The following is a 22,430-nucleotide window of genomic DNA, read 5'->3' on the forward strand; positions in this document are numbered from 1 at the left end:
TTATACACAGGCACTAATTGCAATTTAAAAAGCCACAGGTGTGGGAAATTAACCTTCAATTGCCATTTAAACCTGTGTATGTCACCTTGTGTGCCTGTAACAAGGCCAAACATTCAAGGGTGTGTAAACTTTTCATCAGGGCCATTTGGGTGATTTCTGTTATCATTATGATTTAAAAAGAAGCCAAACAACTATGTGATAATAAATGGCTTCATATGATCACTATCCTTAAATAAAAGACAATTTGTTTTGAATGATCAGTCATATTTTCAAAATCAATGCCAAAATTTCTGCTAGGGTATGCAAATTTTTGAGCACAACTGTATGTATGTGTGTATATATATATATATATATATATAAAATAATTTAAATATGACTATAATTATTTATAGGTGCACTCAATCATTCAGAATAGTTTTCAGTTACAGACGCCTTTGTAGAAATGTACTATTCACAATCAGCCATGATTAAATTAATCCAAGAGTGAAAGTGTCCAATAAAAGGACAGTTACTGTGATTAAGCGAGTAGAATTCAGCTGGTCATGTGATTCTTAAATGGCAGCCCCCGTGAGGGCGACCCTGTCCCATGTAGAATAAAACAGCTTTTATAGTTACTGATATGATCTCATGTGTGTGGTCATTATTTTGTACGTTTCAAAATTACAAATCATTTTCGCACCTCAACAAACCTTACAAGCAGTGCAGCCACAAAATGAGGTTGCGTTCTTGATAGTGTCCTAAACATGTTGTTTATGACTTTGAAATCCGATCAGATGCTTCAAAAGCGTCAGTCAGATGCATATGTACATAGATTAACAATATAATTAAAAACAGTGCAGACAGAACACAAGAAAGCACCGTGTGTGAACAGGACAGGTTGAGGAACTCGATTACGATGGATTGATGTCGACTGTAGGCTTATGTTCAATAATATGGGAATATAAACAAACAATATACTGACTTCTAAAGCCACTTTTTGGTTTGTCAAATCAATGCTTTACTCGTCTGCCACAATAATGCAATATTTTTCAATCTGACTGTTTATTTGAATTATTATGTGTTATTATATGGGTTAATAATTATCCTTACTTGGGGGTCTCTCTCAGCAAATAAAGATATATGAGATTAATTCGATTAATTAATTGGCAGGTCATTTAATCAATTCAATTAAAAAAAAAATGTGATTGACAGCCCTTTTATTTATAAATATATAGACACTATCTATTTAGAATACACTATTCCTTTCAAAATGTAATGCATTCATTCATTAATTCAGTGCCTCTTTTAAGGAAAGATGTGTCTTATGTGTCTAGATGTGTGTATTTAATGTTAAGATGCGTCTCAGGTGATCTGATCACATGTGGTCAGGCGAGACACATCGCTCTTTACACCTGGTCGCTTAAATGTGTCTCCTGTGATCACATGTTCGGATTTCAAGGGGAGGGTCTCTGTTTCATGACGAAATACAGTACATCAATCACAAAGTCAGTGTGTTACTGAATGACATTAAAGCGCATTAGTCATAAAAGACAAAGAAAGCACGAAAGAAACGGTGAACTATTTCTCCCTGATGCATCCGAAATTTAATCGAAGCACAAACGCAACATTTCGAGCAGAATTATCCCTTTATTTTAGTGGACTGCCTATATTAAAGGAGCTTCAGATGTTGATTTCAGACACACCGAAGAAGATCCATGAAGTTCTCGTGTTTATATATCCACTTTTTTTACATTTCCGATCGGACGATTATTTCCTTTTAAAGCCGCTCGAAACCGGCGAAGTTCACACTGTTTTAGCGCAGCGGTTGATTGACAGGTGAGGGGTGGTGCTTCACTACTGTCCAGGACGCAAACAGGACGAATTAACGTATACACCTCACATGCGTTTCTCACCACGTTCGTATGAGGTTTTTGTGATCTGATTGCAAAACGTTTTAGACCCCGTTTTGACCTGTATTTAGAGCTGACCACATGTGATCGGATCACCTAAACGCATCTTAAAACCAGGTGTAAACGGGGTCATTCCTGTCTGTAGCACAAACGGTGCAAGACGAGTTCTGTCAAAGTTTTTTTCCAAATCACTAAACTTAAATATGCGAAACTGTAATAGTGCCTTAGCAACAACCACTTATTAATTTGCAACACTGAAGGTCTTTCTCCATTATATTGTGTGTGTACTGAACATATTTAATCACTACTATTTTTTATTAATATACATTCCCCTTCAAGATATTTATTTTTATTTAAAAACATTTTCATGGTATAATGCAAATTGTGTCAGTGGAATATATGATGCAGGTTATGGTGTAAACTAGATATTTTATAAATAAATTAATCACAGTGATATTCCTGTGAATTGTTATATATTTCACACCCATATTAACCACCATGAAAAGAAACTTGAATTTCGCAGATCAAGCTCTTGTTTGTGGATGGTGTACCTTTGCCTGGACACTCTCCTCACCGTAGCCCTCCATCTTTTCCACCGTCTGCATGTAGAGTAACTCGGCCTCCGGTGCGGACAGACCTCTGGCAAACAAGCACAGATTAAAGGTCACATTCAACAATGTGTTTATCTTGTGATCTTCAGTATCAGTCTCATCTCTGCTGATTCTTCCTCATTCTTACTGAACATTACAATTAAATGACATCAGGGATTTAGGATCGAGACACATCTTCCTTCCAAAAAACAAATTCAACTGCATGCCATGACATGAAAAAAAAAAGAAAGAAATAACCTACGTTAGGCTTTGCAGTAGCTGTAAAAATAAATAAATGAACTTGCATCTCAATATTTTGATATTCAATATTTATCGCTTGGTTTATTGCTGTATTTGCTCTGAAATGCCAAAAAAGTTAGTCGTATTTAAAATAATCCAATATAGAAAACTATATTTTCCAATATCTTTCACTAAATGAACAAAAGGAAGATTGATATTTACAGCCTGGTCTCATGAACTTTACATGACCGTGGCAAAAAATTTTGTAAAATGAAATTACGTGCCTTATTACGCGTTTGGCTGCAGTTTCCCAGTGAAATGTCCAGTGGGGGGCGCCACAAGCGAGTGAAATTATGTCGTAATCAGATGAGGTTTTAAAGTTGAATATTAATTAGAGATGGGAAAAAATAATATGTTAAAGTATCATGATATTTTTCCTCGTGATATTGTATCGATATTTGCACGCAAAATATCGATATTATTATTTACATTTCACCACATTAATATTGTGGTGATGGGAAGATATTAAACAACAGTCCCTTAGAAAGTGAAGTTATCATGCTTTACACATAATCATTAGGGATGCACCGATACCACTTTTTCTCTTCCGATCCGATTCCGATATCGGAAATCTCAGTATCGGCCGATACCAGTGTTGTTTTATTTGCATAATCAGTTTAGAATATCTTTACATTATTTTGTGGAACTTTGTTTCTTTAATATGTAAAGAAACACAAACCTCCAGCTACACATTATTTCAATATAAATGTATAGCTTATTAAGAAACACTTTATTAACTAGTATAGTGGATAATATAGCAGCAAAATTAACAGTAATTCCTCAGTAGAAAAGAAGCTGTTTTTTTTTTTTCTCAACTAATATCTGGACTTTAAAGGATTCAGATTTCTTTTTTGTTCAATTTAGTTGTAAGATATCACTTTTCATTCACACAGTTATTTTTTGGAACCCATTCAACTTAAATATTATTATAATTTGTAAACAAATAATAATAATAATATATTATAATAGTAATATCTCAATCGTGCACCTTTTGTCACAGATCCACCGATCTCTCTCTCTCTCTTTCTTCTTCACTGCTGTCAAAGCTCACTCTCCCCTGAGTTATGATTACACACACCTGCATATCATTAGTGGCTAATCAAGGACTGCATATATACCCCGCTTTCACACACACTCTTTGTCTGTTCTCAATGATAGTATCTCTGAGACTCCAGACCTTTCTACTATGTCAAACATACCTGTCTTTATTATTGCCTGCAAGTATCACAAGACTGTTGTGAGTTATCTGTTCATCGTATCTATACCCTGTCTGGATATTACTCACCTGCTGTTTGCCACTCTGCTCAACTGGATTTACTAACAATGTTTACATCACTGTTTCAATCATCTGTTCAATAAACCCTGCTACTGAGTTAATATCTCTGCCTCCGTGAGTCTCTCCGTGACACCTTTTAACTTTTAAATCCCTCACGCTTTTATTTTGACATTCTGAACTCTCCAGGAAGTCCTGTATGTGTCTGTTTGTAGGCAAGTTCACAGTAGTTTAATTCACTTATTCAAATTCTGGTTAAAAAAAAAAAAGCACCTCCAGTGCCACTCTAAATGCATATAAGCAGGGGTGTAAAAAGTACTCAGAAATTATACTTAAGTGAAAATCTGGATACTGAGTGAAATTTTTACTCAATTCAAAGTCCAAGTGTCTAGCCAAAAACATATTTGAGTGAAAGTAAAAAAAAGTATTCACATTAAATTGTACTTAAGTATTAAAGTAAAAAGTAACTTTTCCTAGCTAGAATAAAATCAAGAGAGAAGATTGTGTGAGATGATGTTAAATTCGACTGTTTTGTTAATTCGCCTTTTTAATGTCTCCGACTGTCATTTTTCCCCTAGTGGTATTTAAAGCCTGGTCATCTTACAATAACAATTTTTGCAAAAAGATTTCTATGTGGTCTGTTGTACTGTATGTAACACAGCAATTTCCTGGTGGAATGAACACGAGGCACTGAAACAATGACTTCTATCCCCTTTCACTCAAATAACGAGTAAAACTGCAGATTATCAGTTCATAAACTTACTTTTCGCTCTGTTCCTCACACAATGCTTTCTAATGACATATAAATGCCTTTACTATCGGCACTGTTAGCAACCATATCACCCTGTAGCTCAAGACCGTTTGTCCACTGAAGCTAAGCAGGGTTGAGCCTGGTCAGTACCTGGATGGGAGACCTCCTGGGGAAAACTAAGGCTGCTGTTGGAAGAGGTATTAGGGAGGCCAGCAGGGGGTGCTCACCCTGCGGTTTGTGTGGGTCCTAATGCCCCAGTATAGTAATGGGGGACACTATAGTGTAAAAAATTGGCACTGTCCTTCGGATGAGACTTTAAACTGTTTGTGGTCATTAAAAATCTCAGGACACTTCTCAAAGAGTAGGGGTGTAACCCTGGTGTCCTGGCCATTGGCCCTTATCTATCATGGCCTCCTAATTATCCCCATCCAATAATTGGCTCTATCGCTCTCCTCTCTACCAACAGCTGGTGTGTGGTGAGCGCACTATGGCTGCCGTCGCATCATCCAGGTGGATGCTGCACACTGGTGATGGTTGACGAGAGTCCCCTGTTCACTGTGTAAAGCACTTTGAGTGTAGTGTCAGAAAAGCGCTATATAAATGTATCATTCATTCATACTATAGCGCATGACTCATTTTAATGTTTGCATTACATAACCAACTCATTTACAAGTTTAAGTGTGATCAAAATGCACGGTAGCTCAACTGATAGTGTTGCATATGCGATACAAAGTACGAGTCCTGAGCACGCGAGTCGACACGTGAACCAAAAGTCACAAATATTTCAACGTATCCGAAGCGCAAAGTAGATCCTAAATTCCACCTCTGCAGATGGTTGGAACTCCACACAGCTGCTGTGTGACACAGCATTTGAAATGACTGAACTCTGGTCTGTCGTGTTATTTGTCGAATGCAGTAAAAGATCGGCTTCAGTCCAGTGAGATGAAGAAAAATTATACGCAAAAATGTAATGAGTACTTTTCAAGTTTAAATAAAATTGTAAGGAGTAAAAAGTACTATTATTTCCATTGGAAATATAATTAAGTAAAAGTATTCAGTTCAATTTGCACTTGAGTAAAATCCCAAATTATAATACTTAAGCATAATACTTAAGTATTTTTACTCAATTACTTTACACCCCTGATTATAAGTGAACTGAACTATTGAGCATCTACATCTGAGATGTTGTTCGTGAGTAGCGCTCAAATATTGCGCATCGCGTGAAGGCTAAAAACAGCCGCGAGTGTGTGTGTAGACAGAGCAGCACCATTCAATAACGCACTGGAGCTGTGTGTGCATTTACTTATTAAACACAGCCTTTTGTGATTCACAGAGCTATTGCACATCTTCAAGTGGCTTTGAATGAAATGCACGAGTCATATGAACTACTTTCATTGTTTCAATGGTTCTTTTATGTCATTTTTTTGAGCTTGACAGTAACGAACATGACTAACACACAGTATCCGATTTGGATCGGGCTCGTCGGACCGATACCCGATCCTTTTAAAAACGTCAGGGTATCATATAAAATTGGTGTACAGTGTATATATATATTAAATAATCATACTGTAATGCCTATTTTTGAAAAATCCAGTAATTGAATTAAGTATTTTATAAATTAAAACTACTTCCTCTAATATCATTTTCTTTTTATTTGGAACTTGACAAACATAGAGTAAAAAAATAAAATAATAATTGTTGGTAATCAAAAAGTGGTAATCAACCTTACCACAATGCTAAATTTCACATTTCAGTCTAATGTTGTTGACTAGTATTATTATTATAAAACTTTCCTCATTAAACTTGACATCTGAAAGCAATGAAACAAAGGAAATAATCCATAAGAAAAAAATTATTTTTGTTTTTGTTTTTTTTAAATACCCCGCTGAGTGACTTTGACAAGGACCAAATTGTGATGGCTAGACGACTGGGTCAGAGCATCTCCAAAACTGGCAGGTCTTGTGGAGTGTTCCCAGTTTACAGTGGTTAGTACCTACCAAAAGTGGTCCAAGGAAGGACAACAGGTGAACCGGTGACAGGGTCATGGTCCCCCAAGGCGAAGGCTAGCCTGTCTGGTCCGATCCCACGGAAGAACTACTGTAGCACAAATTGCTGAAAAACGTAATGCTGGCCATGATAGAAAGGTGTCAGAACACACAGTGCATCACAGCTTGCTGCATATGGGGCTGTGTAGCCGCAGACCGGTCACGAGTGCCCATGCTGACCACTGTCCACCGCCGAAAGCGCCTACAATGGGCACGTGAAGGTCAGGACTGGACCATGGAGCAATGGAAGAAGGTGGCCTGATCTGATGAATCACATTTTCTTTTAGATCATGTGGACGGCTGGGTGCGTGTGTGTCATTTACCTGGGGAAGAGATGCCAGCAGGATGCACTATGGGAAGAAGGCAGGCCGGCGGAGGCAGTGTGATGCTCTGGGCAATGTTCTGCTGGGACACCTTGGGTCCTGGCATTCATGTGGATGTTAATTTGACACGTACCACCTACCTAAAGATTGTTGCAGACCACGGACACCTCTTCATGGCAACGGTATTCCCTGATGGCAGTGTCCGCTCTCAGCAGGATAATGCGCTCTGCCACACTGCAAAAATTGTTCAGGAATGGTTTGAGGAACATGATGAAGGGTTCAAGGTGTTGACTTGGCCTCCAAATTCCCCAGATCTCAATCTGACTGAACATCTATGGGATGTGCAGGACCAACAAGTCCGATCCATGGAGGCCCCACCTCGCAACTTACAGGACTTAAAGGATCTGCTGCTAACGTCTTAGTGCCAGATACCACAGGACACCTTCAGAGGTCTTGTGGAGTCCATGCTTCAACGGGACAGAGCTGTTTTGGCAGTACGAGGGGGACCTACATGATATTAGGCAGGTGGTTTTAATGTTGTTGCTGATCGGAGATATATATATATATCCACACACTATATTAGGGGTGTGACGATACACTTAGCTCACGAGAAGATACACGATACTGGGTTCGCGAGAACGAGACGGTATTTTAACACTATATACACCGGTCAAATGTTTTGAAACACTCATTCTTTATTATAATTTTTCACATTTTAGAATAATAGTAAAGTCATCAAAACTATGGAATAACATAAATGGAACTATGGGAATTATGTTGTGACTAAACAAAATCCAAAACTGTTTTTTTTTTTTTCTTTCTCCCAATTTGGAATGCCCAATTCCCAATGTGCTTTATGTCCTCGTGGTCGCTTAGTGATTCGCCTCAGTCCGGGTGGCGGAGGACGAATCCCAGTTGCCTCCGCGTCTGAGATTGTCAACCCGCGCATCTTATCACATGGCTTGTTGAGCGTGTTGCCACGGAGACATAGCGCGTGTGGAGGCTTCACGCCAACCACGCTCAACTCACCACGTGCCCCACTGAGAACGAACCACATTATAGCGATCACAAGGAGGTTACCCCATGTGACTCTACCCTCCCTAGCAACCGGGCCAATTTGGTTGCTTAGGAGACCTGGCTGGAGTCACTCAGCACGCCCTGGGATTCGAACTAGCGAACTCCAGGGGTGATAGCCAGCATCTTTACCACTGAGCTACCCAGGCCCCCATATTTTAGCATCTTCAAAGTAGTCACCCTTTGCCTAGAATTTAGTCTTGACATTTTCTCATCCAGCTTCTTGAGGTATCACCCTGGGATGCTTTTTAAACAGTATTGAAGGAGTTCCCATCTATATTGGGCACTTATTGGCTGCTTTTCTTTATTATTTGGTCCAAGTCATCCATTTCAAAAACTTTTTTTTGAAATAAATGTTAGTTTTGTAATGAAATTAATATGGTGGCACAATTATATTTGTGTCTACAAAACTAATTTCAAACATTTAAGCATACGCCTTCAAATCAAAAGATTTTAAAGATCATGAGAAACATTTCAGTCAAGTGTTTCAGAACTTTTGACCAGTAGTGTATACGACTGGAAAAATAGACTTTTATTCGACTGAAAGTCACAAAATGCAAAACAATGCAGGTGCATTTTGAAATGTTTTAACTAATCTTGTAATGAATGTCACTTCAGTTCTACTTTCTGAGTATGAATTATGCAAGCACTGTAAAAGGTTTTGCCACAAATTCAACTGACTGGTTTCTCTCCTGTATGATTTCACATGAGTCACTTCAAACCTGGTTGATTTTAGTTGAGAGCTGCGGTGGTTCTGTTGGTGTCTTTGCATAGTGCTTGTGTTAGCCGCGGTGTACGGCACCATTCTCTTACAGTGCTTACATATTGGCTGTGTCTCATGTTTCCAGCCGCACTCAATACACGTCCAGAACGTGGTGTTAATCTGGTCAACGAAATTAAACACAAATGTTTGTTATTTGATTCCATTTACAAAGACGGCATAATGAGGATAATTTTAACAATTTTAATTCAAACATTGACGGAAATATGACGAGAAATAAAAAACAATGCAAGATATTACCAATGCACTAACAGTGTTTTATAAGAAAAATCTTGTTGAATAAAACCTTGTTTATTCAAATGATCCACTCGTATTGTTGGGTGTTGAGAGATGAAAGAGCTGATTCCAGTGGATGTGCTTTCATAATCACCTATTTTCAAACGTATTATATATAGCCTATATATGTGAGATAAACAAGCCACCAACAGAATAAATACAATAATACCACTATCATCTGCATTAAGCGAATACACAAAGGAGCTTGTACAGATGAAGTTGTAGAGAGAGTACTGAGGACTGCCCGTGTGTGAGCCCCCGGTAAACTGAAGAGCTTTTTAATAACCTATTTTCAAAAGCTTCTTATATACTGTATATAGCCTATAAATCAACAGCATTAATCTAATATAACAAATCAGTGAATCAATTAAGGCAGCGAATGCACAACGAGGCTTGAGTTCTAGATAGAGCACATTAACAGGTTAGAGCCCTTTCTTTTAATGTTGTTTGTTGAGACGTTATCACGAATAAACTCTCCTGTGTGTGAGTTTGGGAAGGAATTTAATGTAACTTCAGTCAGGGATGAATGGACATGTAGTTGATACACCTATCAGTGGTGTGCGTTTGTCTTGAGTAGCGCTATGAGTATTGTGATCACGCACCGTTACTAGAACCAGGCCCGGTTCTACGGGGGTTCTAAGCACCCTCAAATGAACCTTAGAGCACCCTCAATTGCAGACCAGGGCAAACTGCTGCCCGGGGGTCGATTTATCATGAACGTTTTTTATTAGATCTTTCATTTATCTGGCATTGGGACCTATCGTGCATCCACAAGCTTTTAATATGCTCAGGGTTGCCAGATAATACAGGTGCATCTCAATAAATTAGAATGTCGTGGAAAAGTTCATTTATTTCAGTAATTCAACTCAAATTGTGAAACTCGTGTATTAAATAAATTCAATGCACACAGACTGAAGTAGTTTAAGTCTTTGGTTCTTTTAATTGTGATGATTTTGGCTCACATTTAACAAAAACCCACCAATTCACTATCTCAAAAAATTAGAATACATCATAAGACCAATAAAATAAAACATTTTTAGTGAATTGTTGGCCTTCTGGAAAGTATGTTCATTGACTGTATATGTACTCATTACTTGGTAGGGGCTCCTTTTGCTTTAATTACTGCCTCAATTCGGTGTGGCATGGAGGTGATCAGTTTGTGGCACTGCTGAGGTGGTATGGAAGCCCAGGTTTCTTTGACAGTGGCCTTCAGCTCATCTGCATTTTTTGGTCTCTTGTTTCTCATTTTCCTCTTGACAATACCCCATAGATTCTCTATGGGGTTCAGGTCTGGTGAGTTTGCTGGCCAGTGAAGCACACCAACACCATGGTCATTTAACCAACTTTTGGTGCTTTTGGCAGTGTGGGCAGGTGCCAAATCCTGCTGGAAAATGAAATCAGCATCTTTAAAAAGCTGGTCAGCAGAAGGAAGCATGAAGTGCTCCAAAATGTCTTGGTAAATGGGTGCAGTGACTTTGGTTTTCAAAAAACACAATGGACCAACACCAGCAGATGACATTGCACCCCAAATCATCACAGACTGTGGAAACTTAACACTGGACTTCAAGGAACTTGGGCTATGAGCTTCTCCACCCTTCCTCCAGACTCTAGGACCTTGGTTTCCAAATGAAATACAAAACTTGCTCTCATCTGAAGAGGACTTTGGACCACTGGGCAACAGTCCAGTTCTTCTTCTCCTTAGCCCAGGTAAGACGCCTCTGACGTTGTCAGTGGTTCAGGAGTGGCTTAACAAGAGGAATACGACAACTGTAGCCAAATTCCTTGACACGTCTGTGTGTGGTGGCTCTTGATGCCTTGACCCCAGCCTCAGTCCATTCCTTGTGAAGTTCACCCAAATTCTTGAATCGATTTTGCTTGACAATCATAAGGCTGCGGTTCTCTCGGTTGGTTGTGCATCTTTTTCTTCCACACTTTTTCCTTCCACTCAACTTTCTGTTAACATGCTTGGATACAGCACTCTGTGAACAGCCAGCTTCTTTGCCAATGAATGTTTGTGGCTTACCCTCCTTGTGAAGGGTGTCAATGATTGTCTTCTGGACAACTGTCAGATCAGCAGTCTTCCCCATGATTGTGTAGCCTAGTGAACCAAACTGAGAGACCATTTTGAAGGCTCAGGAAACCTTTGCAGGTGTTTTGCGTTGATTAGCTGATTGGCATGTCACCATATTCTAATTTTTTGAGATAGTGAATTGGTGGGTTTTTGTTAATGTGAGCCAAAATCATCACAATTAAAAGAACCAAAGACTTAAACTACTTCAGTCTGTGTGCATTGAATTTATTTAATACACGAGTTTCACAATTTGAATTGAATTACTGAAATAAATGAACTTTTCCATGACATTCTAATTTATTGAGATGCACCTGTAGATGCAACACCCCAATCAGAGATTTATACATGCACAAATAGGAAATATTTCACCTTATGTCATACTTAATTTATGCAAACTGGCAACCCTGCATGTGAGTGTGCACGCTCTCTGCTCTTCGTAAAAAAACCTTTAAGTGCTCAATAGTGCAATATTCTGCTCAAAGAAAATGAATGTTACTATGGCATTAATCATTTACTGTACCATGCCCCTGTACCAAAACAATTGCACACCTCTGCTCAATTGAATATGTAAGTCCAATACTGTAAATTGGCAAGCAGATTTCCTTGAATCCCATCAAACACACAAAAATCCCTGCAGTTTGTGAACACACAATTGCTGCATCAAAACGTATGAACGTGTATGACTGTGCAAATCAGTATGTCCTAATCTGCAGGAGCAGGATTTTGCTGTCATTTTCAGTGACAGATCATGTGAAAAAAAGGAAGCAATAAATGTTTTGTACGTAAACTGTTATTTACGTTGTTTTAGTAGCATTTAAACATTATTTAAAACATTGTGTAATTACGATACATCTCCACTTTATACAGAGCACGCCCACTATTTTCAGAAGCACCCTCAGTGATTCTGATCTGGAACCGGGCCTGACTAGAACAATGAGGATCAATAAGTCTCTAAAAACCTGAAACTTATACGTCTCTATGATAAATAATCCACAACACTGATACTAAAGATCTAATACTTTATTATACTCATTAAATGACATTATTTCAGAAATGTATTTCAAGTTTTTGTAAGGTCATTTATGTAAGTTGATATACGTCACATGCATAACCGCCGGTGGCACTGTGTCACCGCGGTGGGCCGGTTGTCACGATGATGCTACCATCCCTAGTTTTCAGCACACGTACAGTTTTTTGGTGGACTTAAAACAGCTGGGAAGTTTGTCAAAATTACACCTAATGATATCGCATTACATTGCATATGTCATATTGCATCCTTGTTGAACTGACCTTGAGAAAAACTGCGGCACCTTTATTACAAAACAAAAAACAAAACAAAAAAAACAGTACAGAATAAGTCTGTGAAATCATAAAATAAAAATGTACAAGTTCAGGTAGAATCCTATTAGTACCCCAGATTTTTTCAAAGATCATACATTTCTCATTTTTAAGTAGAGCATGTAACGTTTAGTGACTTGAGACTCCACTCGGACTCGTGATGAAAGACTCAAGACTTGACTCGGACTCCAGCTTAAAGACTCGAGACTTGACTCGTGAACATCTCAGAAGTCCACTGTATTTAAAGCGCTCCATATTCACTTTAATTTCACTTTTGCTTAATTCCAATCAGGTACAATGTGAATACAAAAAAAAGTGTTTTCTCTCTCTTTGTTTCACTGTTTTATTTATTTATTTGTTTGTGGCTTAAGTGAAAAAGGCGTTTGGAGTTTGGCTCTTTTTAAGGGTGTGTTCATACTTGTAGTTCGGTTCTCTTGGTTCTCTCGGTCCGGACCAAAAAAGAAAACGACACATTTAGTCCTGGTTTGCTCAGCGTTCAAACTGGCATTTTTAACACCGAACCTAAAGATACAAAACAAAAGGCATAAGGATAAGGTCACAATCTGACTGGACAGGTTTTATGGCGTATATTTTGCGACAGAACTTGCCGAACATCCAAAACAATGCTGGCTGCAGGGCTAAATGCGCTCATTGGATTTATGTATATATGGTGGTATTTTTACCAGCTGAGAACAAACGAAGAGCTAATCAAATGTGTAAAGGAGTCAAAACAGCAGCAGGAATTCCTCCGTTGCACACACAAACGAAGATATGCTGCAAGGACGGCTGACGGCGGTTCCGATGCCTGTACCGAACTGTAATGGGCAACATAGCTCCTATGATGAGAAGAACCAGGTATGCTTGAGGTCAGTAATAAAGGCAAATTACTTCCTGTTATTGGTCCGTTTAGGTCTGTTTAGACGTCTTTGGTCCATGCTGCGTTCATATATCAGTCGAAACGCACCAGAGTTTGTTTGGAAGCGGACTGAGACCCACTATTCAGGGAGTCTTGGTCTGCTTGTTTGGTGCGCACCAAGGTTCGGATGGCAGCGTTCACACTTTTTCAAATGAACCGCACTAACAGAGCAATCACACCAGAGTTCGTTTTAATCGAACCAAACCTGCCAAGTGTGAACACACCCTAAGAAGACTCAAGTATGAACCGTTACAGTATATAGTCCAAGTCTTTTTCTTGACAGCAACATTACCAAATTTTGGTCAAAAGGAAATACTTGCTCGTTTTTTTATTTTTTTTTTATTTACCATCTCCCAGTTCAAATCAGAATCACAGTATTTTTCAAAATAATCGCAATATGACTTTTTCTCCAAATCGTGCAACCCTAATCTATCTTTATGCTTTCATACTCAAAGACTTGTGTAATGCCATGCTAAATAAAAAGTGCATTACAATTATCAACACATTGACGATGTATTGTAAATATTCAATATATTGCTCGGCCCTAACCTGAGTACCGAGCACATAAGGTAATGAGAGGAGAGCTCGTGCAAACCAACAGACCTTCTGACATGAAAGACAAGGGCATTTTATGGAGCTCTCTTTGCCAAAAACACTGAATTTACTTTCAGTCTGGTAGTAAGTCAAGTCGTGGCTTGACAGCGGCTCTTGAGATGAGGCCTCTAACTGAAAAGCATCTTCACTGAAGCTCATTCAAACAACAGCAATCAATGTCAGTCTTCATACAAGCCCATGTAAAAATATTAACCATTCCATTTATGAGAATATATGGCCAAAAACCACGTCCTTCACAGCAATCTCCCATTCACTCCAATGGGGAGTTCTGTGGAGCTTGTCAGAGCGAGCAACCATAACCAAAGGGGGCGGAGCTTAGTGAAGGGTCAATTTAAACAAAAGAAGCAAATACACCAATGACTACAGGTATGGACTCTCACCGGTAGTTCTGATAGAGCATGGTAACCTTCTGCATGGCCTCCTCCACAACCCTCTCGTCTTGAATCCAGGGCTAGGAAAAGAAGGATATGAAGGACCTCACAAACATACTGGAGTGAATTTGGGAACATAGAGGTTGCAAAAGGTTTGAAGTTTACTTACCATTGGGAAAAGCAAAATTTTTTGAAGGAATTCCTGAGAATCATATCGATTGAAGTCTCCGAGGTCAGCTGTAACCAACAGCAAAATTTTAAGTTATTCATTTTTATTTTAAGCTCATTAAGTTCATTCAAATAAAACAAGAATAATATCAAAACAATTTTTTAAAGAAAGCACCTTGAAGCAGCAATTTCATGCACTAAGAATTCTGATACAAAAATAAAGAAATACGATTTTGACATTTTCGGAAGAACATAACGTGGTTTAAATATAAAGTGTGAGATGACACTTTGTAAAGCATTTAGAGAAACAGCTCGGCTAATTTTAGAAAACCTGAGACACGTTTTGTGATAGAAGGAATCGATTTCGCTTTTGTAACTGTAGCATTTCAACATTAACAGCATTCCAGACAAGCCCGTTAGAAATGTTCACAGCTATGTCGACAATCCCAAGCATTACCATCACATGTGAAGCTTACTTACACAGCAATGCAGGTACACTAAAATAACTCGTGTTGAACGTCTAGCATTGTCGAAATGACTCAAATCAAGATGAGGGCCCTCTGACAGCGCAAAATCGGGCAGCTGACACTATTTCATAATGGGTGACAGAGTTAAGAGTTGGTTGCGACAGTGATTGATGTCAGTTCTTCTGCGACGTTAACAGCAGCCCAGTAACCGGTGCTGCCAGATATATCTTTGTCAGCAGTGCATGAGATTCTTCCCTTGGGTAAAAGCTAACGCTGGACAAGTCAAGCTTGATTAATAGCACTCTAATTTTCTGGACGTAAACACCATGATGAAATTACTGAACTCAAGCAACAAACACGCAAATCTCTGTGTTATCTTAGGAATGTTAATGGAATAATGCACCCAAAAATTCTGTCCTCATTTACTCATCCTGATGTCATCCCAAGCACGTATGACTTCATTTCTTCCGTTGAACAAAGAGATGCTTTTAAGAATGTTTATGTTGCTTTTTTTTCCCCATACAATGAAAGCAAATAATAATTAACAGGTTGTCAAGCTCCAAAAAAGGACAAATGCCATCCAAAAGACTTGTGCACTATATTTCAAGTCTTCTGAAGTCACATGATAACTTTATGTGAGACTCAAATTTAAGTCGTTATTCACTGAAAATCCTCCCTTCTGCCATTACGCTCAAATCTCAATCACACAACCTGTCAAGAAAACATCCTGTTCATATTTAATACATATCAAATTAAGATATTTTGCATTGTGACATTATTTTCATGAAATGTTACCCCCCACTCATTACCGTAACTAGGGATGATGAAGCAAACCAAAAAACTACGAACCAAATATCGGCAAAACTCGTTATTTTGAAATTTGCAACATTGTTTTCAGTCCATGTGATCATAAATGAAATGACCCATCAAACATCATAATCTCTCCATCGCTTGATTTTACCCCTACAGAGCTATTTTCAACACCGTTTATAGGGTAAGCACAAGGTCCCTGAAGTGCTTAAAATGCTTGAATTTAGCTGATTTGTTGAAAAGCGCTTGAGATTTAAACAGACCATTTCTTCCGTGTAATGTGTGTCCATCGAAGATGAGTACACTCCACTTTTATTGATTAATGTGTCTTTTAATGTCCTTTCTGTTCTTTACAGTCAGATAAAAAAGGAAAAAAAAATCTTAATTTTAATCACATGCGAGTTGCTTGTTGTACTCTTAAAGTGACAGTACCATTTTAGCGCCTGTTATACAAATTAATTTAAACTCAATGTTATTACTTGTAAATTGTAAACATTATTTCAAACATTGACAGCTCATGTCATTATTATATATACAATTTCAAGAAATAATATTAATTGATAGAATGTAGAATTTTTATATTTTTAAAAAGTGTGATAACGATGACAAATTATAAAAATTTAAATTTACACTTCCACATCCTTTTTCAGGACAGGTTCTGTTGAGTTCCATTGATTGTTGTGCATCTGATCAGCCTGAATGTAGCCCAATATGATCTTTTCTTAGAGTGAAAAGTAAACAAGAAACTCTTATTATTTAAACTTTGAGCATTCATACTGTGTATTAAAGAACTTTATTTTGCTGAGAAATTATAATTATTGTGAAAACATTTTTCAAAAAATAAACAATTTTCTGTCATCGTCATTTCAGTGTTATTATATCGAATCGAGATCATAAATCTATCATATATCAAACCAAATCATGAGATAATTATATCATCACATTCCTAACCATAACCCGTTCGGACGATTTACTTTCACTATTCCCTTTCACCATTTTCAATGATGATTCACATTCCCGTAACAGTAATTTTTTTGTGTTGCATATATCTGAAATTCACTATATAAATATTAGTGAAAATTAAAGACAATACTAAGGGAGTACTACTATGATGCATAAATACTTTACAATTTAAATAACACATCATTTTGTTCACATTGCGGTAATGTGAATATTAAAACGACTGTATTTTTTGTGTATGTAACTGTCATGAAAAAGTCACAATGAAAAAAAAAACGTAATGGTCCTTCATTTTCTTTAGGCAAAATATAATTTCCTATTTGTTCCTTTTGAGTTTGGAGTAAAATAGATCCAGGACATTTTCTTGACAAGTTTCTTGAGGATCAGTTATGAAAAATGCAAGAACCAATGCCATGTGGTGTCAATAACTTAAAACACTGTGTTTTTTTGTCCATTTTGGAGCTTGACAGCTGCTGTTTTAACACATTACATTGTATGAAAACAATTAGCATGGAGATTTTTCAAAAAACCTCCTCTTAGGGGGTCTGGGTATCTCAGCGAGTATTGACGCTGACTACCACCCCTGGTGTCACGAGTTCAAATCCCAGGGCGTGCTGAGTGACTCCAGCCAGGTCTCCTAAGCAACCAAATTGGCCCGGTTGCTAGGGAGGGTAGAGTCACATGGGGTAACCTCCTCGTGGTCATGATTAGTGGTTCTCGCTCTCATTGGGGCGTGTGGTAAGTTGTGCATGGATCACGGAGAGTAGCATGAGCCTCCACATGCTGTGAGTCTCCGCGGTGTCATGCACAACGAGTCACGTGATAAGATGCGCAGACTGACGGTCTCAGAAGCGGAGGCAACTGAGACTTGTCCTCCACCACCCGGATTGTGGTGAGTAACCGCGCCACCACGAGGTCCTACTAAGTAGTGGGAATTGCGCATTCCAAATTGGGAGAAAAACTCCTTGTTGTGTTCCATGGAAGAAAGTACAACATACAGGTTTGGAAAGACATGAGGGAAATGAAAATGAGTAAATGATGAATTTTCATTTTTGTGTGAACTATTCCGGTCAAGAGGGGTTTGGCAATGTCCGATTGAATGAAACCAAGTAAAAGGAAAAATTAAATTACAAATGCACCTGTATTCCAATATTACAAACAAGGGCACCACTGCAGCACAGCCAATTTAACTGCCAAACATAATGTCAAAATACCCTGCACCGCCAAACTGGCCAGATGGATGGCCTGTTCAATTGAGCAAGGAATCTTCCCCTCCAGAACATCTTTCTTCAGCTGGAGATAATACTGATATCTGTTTGAAAAACATTAAATAAATAAGTGAATTCAAACAAGCACCTTTAGCACACAACAGATGCGATCATTTCCGACATGTTTTTTGTCATTCACCTGGTTATCTCTTGTTGTAACTGGGTAACAGACGACACATAGAACACCACTCCAAAGTAAACGGTCGGCTCCAGTCCATACTTGTCGAGCTGTTTCTTCAGCGGCTTCTCCAAATCAATCCATCTTGGCTGGTTTTGTTTGTTGTAGTACCAGACACTGAAATATGTTATCTGGAGAATGAGCAGAATTTCACTGGTCACTCTTTTCACTTGTGAGAAACAACAGAGCAGTACGTGGAACATGTGAGTGTTTAACTTAAGACCACTTTTCCTACATATTATATTGTCTGTATATTGTCAACATTTTATTTTATTATCCAAGAAAGCTCAACATTGTCAGTGTAAATTAAAAAAACTGCTTGGAAATACATTGCATTTCAAGTAATTAGTGTGACATGCTTGTAACTTCATCTAAAACTATTCTAAACATTTTAGTTTTCTACTTTTTCTATAAATATACATGCAGACAGTTTGTATTACCTCATATTAATAGAGAGACTAAATAAACTTTGTATTTTTTTTTTTTGTACTACATGACTTAAAGAATGTGATTAAATGTGATTAAAAATGCTGAAAAACATAAAATACTTTTGTTTGTTTGTTTGTTTGTTTATTTGTTTTTAATGCCATGACAGCTTCTATGGCTATTTTTAATGGCAAAACCCAAGTTAAAATATAAGAACCAATTAAAACTACTAAAAGCCTATATAAGATATTAAGATACATTTTTATTTTTAATAAAACCTCAAACTGATTCTGGACTGACTTGTTTCTTTTTTCTCCCTAATTTGGAATTCCCAATGCGCTCTAAGTACTCGTGGTGGCGTAGTGACTCGCCTCAGTCCGGGTGGCGGAGGACGAATCTCAGTTGCCTCTGCGTCTGAGACCGTCAATCCGCGCATCTCATCACATGGCTTGTTGAGAGTGTTACCGCGGAGACGTAGCACATGTGTAGGCTTCACGCTATTCTCCGTGGCATCCACGCGCAATTCACCACGTGCCCCACCGAGAGCGAGAACCAAATTATAGTGATTACGAGGAGGTTACCCCATGTGACTCTACCCACCCTAGCAACCGAGCCAATTGGTTGCTTAGGAGACCTGGCTGGAGTCACTCAGCATGCCCTGGATTTGAACTTGCTGAGCTACCTACGCCCCCCCTGGACTGTCTTTGTTAAAAAGTTTCAAGGCTTGAAAAACAAAGAAATGTTGGCCAGTAACGGCATTAAATAAAAAACACTCTTTCCCTTAACTTTTAACCAAAACCTTGATATCCATATAAATAGGGCTGGGTACTGATACAGATTTTCCAATTCGATCCGATTCCAATTCACAAGCTCTCGATTTGATTCAATTCGAGATCGATTCATATGGGTTTATTTCAGTTATAATGTCCCTTTTGCTTACATATGAAAGAAATGATTTTCCAGTTAAAGCTGTTAAATATACAGGGGACCTTCTAACTAGGTACATTATAAAAATATTAATTTTAGTAATTATATTTTATTCATTTTTCATCATTTGTCACATTTTGGCTTTTTAAAAATGAACAAATCCATTTACTCAACCAATAAACATATTTCATAATTTTTTTTTGCTACATATTTATTGTTTAATTGCATAATTTGCACCATTTCCAATATTTACATTGATTTGTTGAACACGTGCTAAAACTGGTACTGTCTCTTTAAGAAAACCAGCATTTCTGTAAAGAGCGTCTGTAAATGAGTGCATGTTAAGAGAGAGACTCGAATGGCTTTATCTCATATGTGTTAGGCATGATTAGAATTAAATGTTTATTTTTTGTTGTTTTTATTCAACAACTAACTGTAAAGAACAGAAAGGATATTAAAAAGACATTATTTGGGGCCTGGGTATCTCAGCGAGTATTGACGCTGACTATCACCCCTGGAGTCGCGAGTTCGAATCCAGGGCGTGCTGAGTGACTCCAGCCAGGTCTCCTAAGCAACCAAATTGGCCCGGTTGCTAGGGAGGGTAGAGTCACATGGGGTAACCTCCTCGTGGTCATGATTAGTGGTTCTCGCTCTCAATGGGGCGTGTGGTAAGTTGTGTGTGGATCGTGGAGAGTAGCATGAGCCTCCACATGCTGTGAGTCTCCGCGGTGTCATGCACAAGGAGTCACGTGATAAGATGCGCAGACTGACGGTCTCAGAAGCGGCGGCAACTGAGACTTGTCCTCTGCCACCCGGATTGTGGTGAGTAACCGCGCCACCACAAGGACCTACTAAGTAGTGGGAATTGGGCATTCCAAACTGTGAGAAAAGGGGATAAAAAAATATAAAAATAGAGAGACATTATTTAATGACAAATGGGTTGTGTGAATCTCGTCTTTGGACACATTACACGGAACAACTTTTACTCTCAACATGCAGCCAAAGTGTCTCATGGCTGAATCCTCCACCACTAAACTAATCAATCACTGGTGAGTGAAATCTGAACATTTACCCGCCAGTTGCCAAATATATACATTTTAGCCGCATAGCGCAAAATTTGGTTGCAAATGCGAGTGATTTCCTCGCATTGTAGTGGAGGGTTTCGCATAGAGTAAAATATCGATCTAGAGATGAAGATTGCGATGCATCAGAAAATCGGTATTTTCAGCCACCCCTACATACTGTATAAATGAAGCATAATCATTTCAAATTTGAAATCAGAAATGCATTATTCCTAAAAGCACACTATTTGTCCCTGCTAATTAAATCAGACATTAGTGAGCTTTCCTACACACAGTTTTCTGAAAACCACTGTAAATTTGGTCACATTTTCAAGTCAGAGTTGACAAAAAGAAAACGCTCCAGCTGCTTTATACTCCTGTCGCACAATGTGTTTGGTCTAGAGATTGCGATTCGGAGATGTTTGAACTCTATGAACCTTTGAGGTTTGAGGCTGAGGAATGATAACTAGATCCTAATGGTGAGAAACTCTGATTTGGGGCGGAAAATCCTCAGACTTGAGCAACTGGCTGCATTCAAATGAACTGCACACAGTCCAGGGCTCCAGGCTAGATTCTTGGCACACATACATTTATGGTGTTTGACAGCATTTTGGTGGCAGTCCTAGAATAGCGGAGAGTCCAGACGGAGCTAAAATAAACACACGCCCATGGTGAGTTAAGGTGATTTCTAACAGATTAGTGCACGTTTATGTCTGAAGAGTGGAAAACAACGGCCGGCCGGCCTACCTCTCGTAACTCGAGTCTCTGAGCAACTGCTTCCAAGCATTCCTGGCCCGTACTCTCCACCGACAGTGTAAACTCCACATATTCACCATTCAGCAGCTGTATGCGGGTCACCAAGCAGCTCTTGTTGGAGACTGTGTATCTTCTGGTTCTCTTGAGTTTTAATCCGAACGGAAGGGGCATGTTTGACCGGTGCCTCGACCTTCCTTGAGTAGAATGATTTGATTCAGCTTTTCTTTATATTTAATCCATCGAGAGGTGCAGGATTATACAGGGCTCCACCACACAAACACATGTGCCCCTGGATGAAGACAAATTAGAAGCAAAATGGATTAGAAATGAAAATAACACACACAAACAAGCCACTATCTTATCTTCTCTTTCTGATAAAATTACAAGCCGTTTTAAACACTTAATGGAAATAATGTTGTGCATTTCTTTAACCCCTTAAACTCTATGGACCTGCCGACAGGTCCCGGGGGGGGGTGCTATATCACGAAAAGTTTAAGCTTAAAATGTTAAAGTCTCTGTATACATAAGTCATGTGAGGTATCACTGAAAAGCCTAGAATCTGAACTTTTCAGAGATAACCATCAGCTCTGCATTTGTTACTTTAACAAAATACGGCCTCAAAAAAAATCTCATTGAAAATTTGCCCCCCCCCCCAGAGGTAATGGGGTAGAAATATTTATATAAAATTAAAAGTCCTTCACATAGCACATAAATGGACAAGTCATGTATCAAATCAAAGCGCTCACTATCAGGAATGTGACTTTACACTAAATTATGTTGCCCTAATACCACAGTT

The 22,430-nt window shown here is 38.5% G+C and overlaps 1 protein-coding gene across 2 annotated transcripts in view; it reads right to left on the bottom strand.

The window, feature by feature from the left end:
- Positions 1–22,430, bottom strand: part of LOC127410689 (tyrosine-protein phosphatase non-receptor type 21-like) — a 52,107-nt gene that overhangs the window by 27,919 nt on the left and 1,758 nt on the right. For both annotated transcript variants that reach the window (XM_051645855.1, XM_051645854.1), the window contains exons 2-7: positions 21,626–21,923; positions 18,426–18,595; positions 18,233–18,330; positions 14,783–14,850; positions 14,623–14,693; positions 2,441–2,528 (exon numbers count right to left, since the gene is read on the bottom strand). In XM_051645855.1, coding sequence (XP_051501815.1) covers positions 2,441–2,528; positions 14,623–14,693; positions 14,783–14,850; positions 18,233–18,330; positions 18,426–18,595; positions 21,626–21,805 — 675 coding nt within the window. In that variant the 5' untranslated portion in view covers positions 21,806–21,923. The remainder of the gene's footprint in view (positions 1–2,440; positions 2,529–14,622; positions 14,694–14,782; positions 14,851–18,232; positions 18,331–18,425; positions 18,596–21,625; positions 21,924–22,430) is intronic.

This window comes from Myxocyprinus asiaticus, chromosome 20 (assembly GCF_019703515.2).
Source record: "Myxocyprinus asiaticus isolate MX2 ecotype Aquarium Trade chromosome 20, UBuf_Myxa_2, whole genome shotgun sequence".
Classification (NCBI taxonomy): domain Eukaryota; kingdom Metazoa; phylum Chordata; class Actinopteri; order Cypriniformes; family Catostomidae; genus Myxocyprinus; species Myxocyprinus asiaticus.